Source organism: Nothobranchius furzeri, chromosome 6, assembly GCF_043380555.1.
Source record: "Nothobranchius furzeri strain GRZ-AD chromosome 6, NfurGRZ-RIMD1, whole genome shotgun sequence".
NCBI lineage: Eukaryota > Metazoa > Chordata > Actinopteri > Cyprinodontiformes > Nothobranchiidae > Nothobranchius > Nothobranchius furzeri.
The window spans coordinates 76,035,527-76,048,189 of NC_091746.1; the positions used below are offsets into that span (position 1 = coordinate 76,035,527).

General features: G+C 40.6%; 1 protein-coding gene across 1 annotated transcript in view; it reads left to right on the forward strand.

The window, feature by feature from the left end:
• The first annotated feature begins 286 nt into the window (after window positions 1–286).
• LOC107375153 (voltage-dependent calcium channel gamma-2 subunit) overlaps window positions 287–12,663 on the forward strand; it is a 98,301-nt gene continuing 85,924 nt past the window's right edge. Inside the window, exon 1 of the mRNA XM_015943535.3 lies at window positions 287–685. Coding sequence (XP_015799021.1) covers window positions 475–685 — 211 coding nt within the window. The 5' untranslated portion in view covers window positions 287–474. The remainder of the gene's footprint in view (window positions 686–12,663) is intronic.

Sequence of the window (12,663 nt, forward strand, 5' to 3'; positions counted from 1 at the left end):
AAAAGCCCTCCCAACTTCTCATTATCTCAGCTTTTCTCTGAGTTTGACATTTAGAGGCCTTCAAACTCACCAAAGTCGGCCCAGATCCCAGACCGGATCTCTAGTGGGATCTGCTAGAAGCCTGTGTTTTTAGGTCAGCCTTATATTTTTCTAGAGCAGGGCCACTTACTGCCATCTGAAGTCCAGAACTGAGACAGCTTCACAGCTAAGGTGTGTTCGACCCGCTCGTTGGGCCAAACTCTACCTTGATCTAATTTTTCACCTGTTTGCTGGCAACCCCCCCAAAAACCAACCATACGATTTCCCCCGAGCTCCCCTAACTCCCCTGCCCCCCCAACAGCCCCCCGCCACCGTCGCCCACCTGACACCGCCCACACCCCGCTGTCCGAGCTGGCGTGGCGACGCAAACTCACAAGTATTTACTTCCTTTACATCAAAAGGAAAGGGGGCCCCCCTTTTGTGGAATGTGGCAACATGGGCGTGTTTGACCGTGGAGTTCAGATGCTGCTGACCACGGTGGGGGCCTTCGCCGCCTTCAGCCTCATGACTATCGCTGTGGGGACAGACTACTGGCTGTACTCACGTGGCGTCTGCAAGATCAAGAGCACCAACGAGAACGAGACCAGCAAGAAGAACGAGGAGGTGATGACGCACTCGGGCCTCTGGAGAACTTGCTGCCTGGAAGGTGAGCCAGAGATACCGAAGTGGATTTATACACACATGTATGCTCCCAACAGCACCGCTCCTAGGCACACAGGCAGATCAATCCCTGCATGCCCACACACACATTCACACAGTGCTGCATTTGCACTCGCATGCCTACACATAGGCTCACATGCCCACACTCTCTGTATCTGCATTAATGTCCATGCACATCTATCTATCTATCTATCTATCTATCTATCTATCTATCTATCTATCTATCTATCTATCTATCTATCTATCTATCTATCTATCTATCTATCTATCTATCTATCTATCTATCTATCTATCTATCTATCTATCTATCTATCTATCTATCTATCTATCTATCTATCTATCTATCTATCTATCTATCATCTATCTATCTATCTATCTATCTATCTATCTATCATCTATCTATCTATCTATCTATCTATCTATCTATCTATCATCTATCTATCTATCTATCTATCTATCTATCATCTATCTATCTATCTATCTATCTATCATCTATCTATCTATCTATCTATCTATCTATCTATCTATCTATCTATCTATCTATCTATCTATCTATCTATCTATCTATCTATCTATCTATCTATCTATCTATCTATCTATCTATCTATCTATCTATCTATCTATCTATCTATCTATCTATCTATCTATCTATCTATCATCTATCTATCTATCTATCTATCTATCTATCTATCTATCTATCTATCTATCTATCTATCTATCTATCTATCTATCTATCTATCTATCTATCTATCTATCTATCTATCTATCTATCTATCTATCTATCTATCTATCTATCATGTGTAAATGCACCCTATACACACCAACTCAACACATCTCTGACCATATAGGTCACACTTCCAGGACATGTACAGTGCAACCAGGTGTGCAGTTGCATCACATCTCTGCAACTCCAACTAAATATGCAAAAAGATTTTATACAAACCCCTCTAAAGGAGAGGAAAGAATCCCAAAAGTGTTATTTTATCTCAAAAGACAGATAGGGGTGTGTTTTTAGTCCTCATAAGAAGTATTTAATCTCTGTAATCCTTCCAGTTCTTCACGCTGAGTCTGTTGAAACTTAAAAATAAAGTTTCCGAATCTTTTATTTCATGCAACGATCCTTCAAAGTTGAGACAAAGTCAAAGTGATGCTTCAGTGGCTTGACTTTGCCGGTGTGAGGGTTTTCATTAGACCCAATTTTCAATATGACGTTCTTTTTTATTAGACCCATCCCCCTCTTTCATCTTAATAGTTTATAAAGTTGAAATGGGGAAGAAAAAGCAGCCAATGAGAGGTAGACATCTCAAGGAGCTGAAATAGACATAAACTGCAGAGAATTCTGTGAACATGAGTGTGTAGACAGGCATTCGAGAGAGAGAGGAGAAAAAAGAGAGAAGGAAGCATATGCGAGTTGCAGTGTGAGTTTGTTTGTGATCATACAATAGGAAAACTGTGAAATGTCTCTTTATGTGTGAAAGAAAATTTGACACACTTACATAGACACACACATTCAGGGAGGGACACACATTTGTGCACGTACACACACCAGGCTGCTTCAGCCGTCGTCAGACTGAATCAGAGGAATGCCGGGCCTCACGTCCACCTGATTCACAGGACAAAGTCAGGGGCTGATGACACAGATTCACCACGTTTGTGGGATTTCTGTCGTGATTCATTTGGTTGTCTCTCTGTCGTCTGTGTGGGACTGCCACAAGAATAGCTTCCGTCTTCACTCTTTATGTGGGTTTAAGGCATCGCGCCGTGTGTGGTATGCAACCGTGTTCAAATCACAACGAAGCCTCCAGCTGCACTTAGAACCTTGATTATAAAATACTTTCTCATTAGAACATTCTGTGTGTGTGTGTGTGTGTGTGTGTGTGTGTGTGTGTGTGTGTGTGTGTGTGTGTGTGCGTGCGTGCAGTCACCAATACTGAGTTATTACATAAACTGTGACCTCTCACTGCAAAAATCTGCTAAATAATGTGTTTTTTTTTATGTTTTAACCTGGGAAATGTTAAAGAGCAGCTCTAGGGACAAAGTTGTGCATAATTTACCCAAAAATGCAGATGATCAGATTTTAGAGCTTTTTGGTGGTCATGTGTCAGTGTTACATCAAACTGTCGTATCTTTTCTCGCTTTAATGTTTCACACTTTTGACCAGAAATGCTTTGTAAGTTAGGGGGTAAACCAAGTCTTTTCTGGTTGAAGTACGTGGCTTTTAACACCAACATGAAAACCCTGTTGGGGCAACAGTAGTTCAGGAGGTAGAGCGGGTTGTCCAGTGATCGCAAGGCTGCCGGTTTGATCCCAGCTCCGGACAGAGACACTTAACTCACCCTGTCTGCTGGTGGTGGTTGGAGGGACTGGTGGCGCCAGTCTGTGTCAGTGTGCTCCAGGGAAGCTGTGGCTACATCATAGCCCATCACCACCAAGGTGTGAGTGGATGAAGAATACACTGTAGCGTAAAGCACTTTGGAGTCCTCTTACTCCGACAGACGCTGTGAGAGTGCAGGTCATTTATTTATTTCATTTATTTAAAGTAAAAATAGAAAAATTGCAACAGGCAATGAGCTAACACATTTGCTGCATTCACTGACACCATCATCTGTGCTCCTTGTTCTGATTTATATTAAACAACTTTTAATTTTCTGCCACAGTTTAACCAAATTAGCTCCGCATTCTTCATTTTAGCACATTTCTCACTCTGTTGCAACTCTTAGCAACTGAGAGTTTTGAAAATGCCTGGAAATGTTCACAAGGATTCAGTTTCTCGATGTGAGTCACATTGAATGGTTGTTTCTTATGCTGCACCTTCTGCACTGTAACTGCTGAATCTTTAAGTTTGCCACTTATTTTATTCTGAATTTTATTTGTGTATCTTCACTATACTGTCACATTGATTTAGCTGTTCTTGCTACTGGAAAGTGTATGAAATGTGCTATACAAATAAAGCTGTCTTGCCTTTTTGAAATGGGGTTAGGGTCACATGCACACACGAGTGTGAAGATAGTCTACTCCTATTTTCTGCATTCGATACAGGAAAATAGACGGGGTAACTCTTGGGTCAGAAAAAGCTGATTTAGCGACGAGGAGAGGGCAGAGCGCGTGGTTATAGAAGCTAACTATCAGGCTTTACTATGTCTGGACATTAAAGAGATGGTGTGTATTTTTCCTTATAATAAGGGGCAGTGCATACCCAAATCACTGCAAGCCATCAATGTTTTTGTGCTCGAGTAAGACCACACCAACAGATGGCCATTAGGGTCAAAAATCCTTGGGAGCACTATTTTTATGTTTATGTTTATTTATTTGGCAGACGCTTTTATCCAAAGCGACGTACAAATTTTAACTTGTAGGGCATGTTGTGATCTGTAGGGGAAACCGGGGTACCCGGAGGACACCCACGCATGCATGGGTAGAACACGCAACTCCAAGCAGAAAGGCCGCAGCCGAGTTTCTAACCTGCAGCCTTCTTGCTGTGAGGCAACAGTGCTAACAACTGCGCCACCATGTGGCACATTTTCATACGAGTATTTTGTCAGATTCTTTAACCTCCAGCAAAACGACACACACATCAGATTCCCTTTCATCACAGGCAATGAGTGAAGAGATAAATGTGTAAAACAACAACGTTCATGAATGGTGAAAGTTTTGTAAATGCTTTACAAATCAGTAAATGTGTTTTGTCCTCACGGGCTTCCATAGAAGGAAACATGGCGTCTAATATGGCGCTGCCCAGAGGCTTAGGCCCTCCCATTTATTTTAGACCCATTATTTATGGTTATGTGTTACGAAGCCACCAATATTTTCAGTAAATGTGTTTTGTCCTCACGGGCTTCCATAGAAGGAAACATGGCGTCTAATATGGCGCTGCCCAGAGGCTTAGGCCCTCCCATTTATTTTAGACCCATTATTTATGGTTATGTGTTACGAAGCCACCAATATTTTCAGTAAATGTGTTTTGTCCTCACGGGCTTCCATAGAAGGAAACATGGCGTCTAATATGGCGCTGCCCAGAGGCTTAGGCCCTCCCATTTATTTTAGACCCATTATTTATGGTTATGTGTTACGAAGCCACCAATATTTTTCAACAACTGGACATCAAGTCATTCATTTTTAACAACATTTCGATGGACATTTCCAGAGAATATTGGTAAAAACTACACGTTGTGTCTTTAAACATCAACGTTGCATTTATTTGTTTTTTACCTAAGAAAGAAGAGTGAACTGAGGCAGCGGAAAAGTTGTGTCGCTGTTAGCTAATCGACAAAATTATAGTAAGAAAATGACCCAGTTCAACTTCTTATATTAGTGTCGTACAAAACAGTTGGTTGTAGGTGGTGGTAGTACAGTGTACGGCAGACTCGCCTCTGATGTAGCTCATCTCCACCAGGGTGTGAATGTGTGTGTGTGAATGGGTGAATGACTGATTGTGTTGTAAAGTGCCTTGGGGGGATCCAGGACGCTACACGGCGCTATAGCAGATACGGGCCATTTAGGGCGGTAACAAAAAGTTGATTGAGGCTCAGAATTGGCCAATATTCAGCACAGCTTAAGTAGTGTGATCTGTCAGTGCGCCCCAGGGCAGCTGTAGCTACATTGTAGCTCATCTTCACCAGCGTGTGAATGTGTGTGTGAATGATTGTGTTGTAAAGCACCTTGGGAGGTTCCAGGACTCTAGAAGGCGCTATAGCAAATACAGACCGTTTATCATTTACCATTTAGTGATGGACTAATCTGAAATTCAAAAATTTTAAGTACTTTAGAATAAAAGTTCATTTGAACACAGGTTAACCCTTTCAAATTTATTTTCTAAAGATTCCACAATGATTTAAAGTATTAATTAGCAACTACAATTATTTATGGGCTAAATATGCTATATGTTTGATACATACACCAAAATAAAGTCAGACTATTTGTTGGAGCTAAAAAGCGTCTTTATAAATTTCAGAATGGTGTAAAACACAACGGTAGGAACACAGCTGCACCAGTGCGGTCTATTTGATGCGCCTGCTTTATTCATTTATTTTGCTAAGTGGCTTTATTCTTCTCCGTCTAAACTCACCTCATGTCCTTGACTCCCGACTTGAAACCGCTAAAAAGCAGCAAAAGTCTGAGAGACATCCAGCCTGCACGCCTCTCCATCAGAGCTACGGTTGCTACACGACGTGCGTGGTGAGGAGAGGAGAATGAGAAGGAGGAATGGTGGTGAGGGGGGGAGACAATCGGAAGGTGTTGAGAAAAAGAAGGGAAAAAGAAAGAAAGAGAGAAAAAGCAAGCAGCTCTGGTTTGCTGTCACACACCCTCAGGCCTCTTGTGCTATCTTTAACACGCAGGCCCACGTTCTATCTAACCTATCTTACCCCAGCTCTTAACATAAAATGCTGCAGCATGACTGTGATTTCTTTAGAATGCTCGGAACATGATGCACATAAATTTGCTGTTTCCATTTAGGGGCTGCGCAGTGGCGCAGTGGTTAGAGCTGTTGCCTTGCAGCGTCAAGGTCCTGGGTTCGCTTCCCAGCCTGGGATCTTTCTGCATGGACTTTGCATGTTCTCTCTGTGCATGCGTGGGTTCTCTCCGGGTACTCCAGCTTCCTCCCACGGTCCAAAAACACGTCTGTTAGGTTAATTGGTCAGTCTAAATTGTCCTTAGGTGTGTGTGTGTGTGTGTGTGTGTGTGTGATTGTTTGTCCTGTGTGTCTCTGTGTTGCCCTGCGATGGACTAGCTCTCTGTCCAGGGTGTACCCTGCTTGATTGCCCATTGACCGCTGGAGATAGCACCCGACCCCACATGGACAAGCGGGTTCAGAAATGGATGGATGTTTCCGTTTTGTCATCACAGTAACATCTTAGCAGAAGATGGAAAGTGGCACCTGGTAACTCCTGTGGAGCTTTGAGTTTGATGTGACAGATTTGATTTCCTCTCAGTGTTAATGTTCCGAGCTGTATACAAATGTAAGCGTGTGTGTGCGGGGGTGGGTGGGTGGGGGGGCTTAAAATTAGAGTGCATTAAAGCATTGGCATTAATCATCCTAATAACCAACAGCTCCAGCGGTTTTTCCAGTGCAGATCATCAGCAGAGTCTCTTTATCTAAAGCTGCAGTTAGTGATATTCCTGGGCTGGTGGGGGTAGCCAATTACATGGACTCAGATTACAAAAATAATTCACTAGTACAAAATAAAGATGCACTCCACACTTTTATCTAAAGCTCCAGTAAGTGGTTCAGTGGCTGGGGAGCACACAGGATATGTAATCTGATGACTGAAGTCATCTGGTTTTGGAGGAGAAACAAAAAGACACCGGGGGGGGGGGGGGGGGGGGGGGGGGGGAGAATTCACAATCTATTGTCTCAAGCTACGCTCACATGGGCACATGGGAATGAATGAATGCCCTTTCAGATCCAAAATTTTTCATGTAACCTTGTCAATCTGAAAATTCTGATCCGATACGGCCCGATCACAATGAAACTCAATTCCAATTGAGAGAGGTGGTTTTGTCCGATCATCATTCCGATGGATGTCCATGTACACACTCATTAGGATTCTTGGAGTAAAATAAAGCCCACTGCGCATGCGTGCAACGGCGTGACTTCTTTCCGTTTTTGCAGACACTCAGGACAAGAAGGAAAACATGGCGGGAGGTAAACAGAGGTTATTCTGCTCTCCTCTCCTGTGGTGGAGGAGCAGTAGCATAACGTACCACTGAGCCTGTTCCTGAGCTAAAGCGATCAGTAAAAACAAAAGCATACAGGTGAAAATGTGAACGTCTGTAATGGAGGAAAAATACGTAAGTCAACAGACAAAGCTAGAGAATAAGAAAATAAAATGCCAGGGGAAAGACGTGCGGACAAGTTGGCATTTGTTTTTTTGTTTTTTTTTTGTTTGTTTTTCTGGGAAAGACAACTCTGCACATGCTCAACCTATTTAATCTGACTAAATGTTTGGTGCATGTGTACTCACTGCAGGATCAGATCATTTCAGTTCACCTCCATGTAAACAGAGATTTGGCATTTCCCACCAACCAAGATTTGAATCGGTAAGTAGAAATGCTTGGCCCCCAAAATGCCCTAATCATTAGGATGTTACAAATGCCAGTGCACAGCGAGGAGATAAGTTTCACTTTTGTTTTCACTCATGGAACACTGGGGTCCTAAAAGCAAGCCAAAACTGCCTAAAATCCCTTTAAAACTTGAAACAACACTTAAAATAAATCAGATCTTGTCCAAATGAAATGATAAATAGTAAGATTTATGTACTTGGTCAAAACAATCCAGGGGTCAAAGGCCACTATCCTGCATCTTTTAGATGTTTATTTACACTCCTGATCTAAAAGAAGAAGAAAGAAAAAATGAATGCAAGTCAACGGGGCTAAAATTGCTATTTTCTACTCCGCTTAGCCTTACGCCCTGGATCACACATATGTTGTACTACAATTTCAATGAAAACTATCGATGGGTGTTTCGACCATGCCAGTCACGTACTTTGAGATTTGTTAGCTTGTAAAAGTTCGTAATTAGCATGACAACAAACTAGAAATCGGCACGTTGCATATGTGACGTCACCACATAATCTCATCTCCCCTAATGTAGCTGCTACTTACCAGATGACCAGATTTATGGTGGTTCTTTCCTCCTGTGAGAAGTATGCTGAACTTACAGCCATTTTCCTTCAGTTTTCTCCGTGTCTGGTTCGACGGCGTCACTTTCGTGAAGCACATTTGTAGTCCTGGACTTATTTTGACACAAAACCTAAAATATCGTTCCCACTCGTTGAAAAATAAGCACTCACAGGTTATGGTAGGGCCACTCACCTCAGACCCTGACATGCTTACCCTGTTGGCAGATTATATTTACTCAACACAAGATCATTTGGATCATATATAACAATATTTACCTTATTTTAAGGAATGTTTTTCTTTTTAGACTAAAAATAAAATAAATGTCTAAAATTTTGGCTTTTTTATTTCACAACAAAAATAAAAATAAAAATCACAGATGTTCCACCAATGAAATTAACACCTTTAATCATCAAAGTATTTCAATGAACACGTTAAACAGAAAAAACACTCTTTAGGGTGTCTTACAGAGAGAGGTGTGCTGGGTAAATCATTAAAACAAGAGCCATTGTTCTTCATCGTCACTGATTCTTGCAGACAGCATTAAGCCGCTGTCTGTGGGCGGTCTGTTCTTGACACTGTAATAGATGTGATTGACAAGTCAAGGCAGCTGTCAAACCTCTGTCGTCAATATGCCACAAACACCCAGATTCTATTAATATTTTTCCAAAAACAAACATCCTTTCAGATTATTTTTAACATGAGATTTTTAATAAGCCTGAAATTCAAACGTCCGCTTATTTGTGGAAGATAATAAAACAAATGTTTTCAGAATTCTCTGACATTACTGGACCTCATTTGCCATTTATTCTATTTATTGTCGTTGATAAAATAGATAACATGACAGACGTTGTGCATTTGTTGTCACACTTCTTTAGATAAATAATAAAGACAAAAAACAATATAACCACTTTTCATTTTTTATTGTCTTTATGCAGCACTTTCCCAGAATGGCAACGGAGTGCTTATTTATTTTCTATTGACGGAATGAACTGAACTGTATTGGAATGTTTACTATGTGAAGTGCCTTGAGACGACTTTTGTCACGATTTGGCGCCATATAAATAAACTTGAATTGAATTGAATTGGTCGGGATGGGTCAAATGTGGAGATGAAATGTCACCAGTGTGTGAGATGATGACTAATGGGACTTTGTCATTGTCAGACACTGTAGTAGTAACATGTCTTGTCAGATGGCAAGTCGTTTTTTAACCAAAGTAATACTTTCAGCAGCTTTTTACTTGTTATTGGGTTGGGGAAAACATTTTTAAGTTACTCAAAATGAATTACTCGGTTTGAGATAGGTCAAATGAACTGGTGTACAATGGGGTCTAACGTGGATCAGTGGTTGAGTTTTTGTGCGTCCTCGTTTTAATCAGAACTAGGGAAATCTGATCTACAAGAAGGAAAAATGAACGGGAACGCCCCCCTGAAGTCAGATTTCCCACTTGGAAGTTGTGGCGGTAATGTTTCGTTACAAAGACACACTCTTAAGTGTGCATCTGAAATCAATGTTAAATTTAGATGTATTTTGTTTTTAACAAATAAATATTGTTTTGCTCTTATCCAAGTCTGCACTCCATTACTAACCTTAACCCGACAGCTTCAGCTTACTAATGAGCCTCTGCACTTTCCCAGAATAGCAACGGAGTGCTTATTTATTTTCTATTGACGGAATGCATGAAGGTAATTATTTAAAACACGAACACGAATTTTGTGTTATTTTGACATCACTAATCTCACATTTATTCCCCAGTTCAAATCAATTAAATTTTTGGAGATGAGAGTGGTGAAGGCGAGACTGTGATGCTGTTCCCATTTGGTAAATGTGATAAACAGGATGAGGACATTGCTCGCATGCCACTTGTTATAGGAAGTACATTACTGGGATCATGATATTACAGCTTACCTGTGTTTGTTTCATCCTCAATAAAATAAAACTTATGGATGAACTAATCAATCACACAGTCAAAAGACCTTTTTTTGAGGCAACATTTTAAAATTTGCTCATAGTATAACACAAAATTCATGTTCGTGTTTTAAATAATTACCTTCATGCATTCCGTCAATAGAAAATAAATAAGCACTCCGTTGCTATTCTGGGAAAGTGCAGAGGCTCATTAGTAAGCTGAAGCTGTCGGGTTAAGGTTAGTAATGGAGTGCAGACTTGGATAAGAGCAAAACAATATTTATTTGTTAAAAACAAAATACATCTAAATTTAACATTGATTTCAGATGCACACGTAAGAGTGTGTCTTTGTAACGAAACATTACCGCCACAACTTCCAAGTGGGAAATCTGATTTCAGGGGGGCGTTCCCGTTCATTTTTCCTTCTTGTAGATCAGATTTCCCTAGTTCTGATTAAAACGAGGACGCACAAAAACTCAACCACTGATCCACGTTAGACCCCATTGTACACCAGTTCATTTGACCTATCTCAAACCGAGTAATTCATTTTGAGTAACTTAAAAATGTTTTCCCCATTCCAATAACAAGTGAAAAGCTGCTGAAAGTATTACTTTGGTTAAAAAACGACTTGCCATCTGACAAGACATGTTACTACTACAGTGTCTGACAATGACAAAGTCCCATTAGTCATCATCTCACACACTGGTGACATTTCATCTCCACATTTGACCCATCCCGACCAATTCAATTCAATTCAAGTTTATTTATATGGCGCCAAATCGTGACAAAAGTCGTCTCAAGGCACTTCACATAGTAAACATTCCAATACAGTTCAGTTCATCAAGCCAATCAGTGAAAAGTTTCTTATATATGGAACCCAGTAAATGGCATCGAGTCACTGACTTGTGCCAGTGTCTTTACAGCAATCATCATACTAAGCAAGCATTTAGCGATAGTGGAGAGGAAAACTCCCTTTTAACAGGAAGAATCATCCAGAGGATCCTGGCTCAGTATAAGCAGCCATCCGCCACGACTCACTGGGAATCGAGAAGACAGAGCAGACACACACACACACACACACACACATGCATCTATACAACATATATACCAAGTAGTGTTTCTATGGTTACATAGTGATTTCTTAGTAAATATTCTATTTAGTAAGCGATAAACTTTATTGCATTTATCTTAGTGAATCTATAATTAATTCAACAGGCAAACTAGTAGTAGCACATTCAGTGTCAAAGAAAATAAAATGTTATTGTCAGCCCGACCAATCTCCCAGTCCCAGGGCGGACACGCGTACCACAAGGCCACTGAGAAGTTAAAAGTGTGACTAATATATGTAAATCTCAAATTCAATTAAGTAGCACATTTAAAACCAACAGAATAACAACAAAGGCAGATTAAACAAGTAAAAATCCTGTCAAATTAGAATAAAAAGGAACATTTTTAAGCTGTTCTGCCCTTTTCCCTCTATTGACCCTCATACAGCAGTTTTCAAGTCTGCGCCATCCTGTGTGCCTGTCATCCTGGATGGATGGCTCCATGTCGGTGGTCCAGATACACAGGCTGGTTCCAGAGATCCAGCCTGTCGCAGGTTCCCATCATAGATCTTGCCCCAGGAAAGGCTCTCATTCCCAGACACAGGCTGGGGGGGGGGGGGGGGGGGGGGGGTTCGGCTTTGACAGGTGGAGCTCAGCAGGCTCTAAATGCTGCCATTAATCTCAATCACAGCAGGTTTGAGAGCAAGCAAGGTGTGTGTGACAGGAGATATGTTTCTGGGAATGAGGTGTGTGCATCTGAGAGTGTACTCGGGCTGTGTTTATACCAGTGTACTACTCCAAATACTTTCTTTAGTGATTACTATGAGCCCTTTGAACCTGTGAAAACCTTACCATGTTAAATGGTTTCCATCAGGAAGTACTAGCAAAGGGTTGTCAAAACACAGAATGTTTTTGTGTGTGTCATAGCTTGCAGGGTTTCTCAATACTAATGTTTTATTACAATAAATATTTGCTACAGGATTAAACTGGTACAAATATACACAAGGGTAAAAACCCTTTGAGATACTCACTCATCTAGGTGACTGCTTATTTTCTTATTTTTAACTGAAATTTGTAATCTTTCATCTGTTTATGACATTTTATAATGTTATGACTTTATTTTTTTATGCTAATCTATTTTTGTTTTGAGATCATTATGATTTTATGACTTTGTTTTATTTTGTTTTGATCTATGTGAAGCACTTTGTGATTCTATGTCTATGATAAGTGCTACATATGAATAAAATTTACTATTTACTTACTTACTGTTCAGTTAGATTTCAGCTGCATTAAGGTTAATTGTTTGTTTTATGATTTTTTATGAAAAACATTGACACTTTTTAAAATTCCCCTTTTGTGCATCCATGAAAAGATAATTCAGTGTTGGAAGTG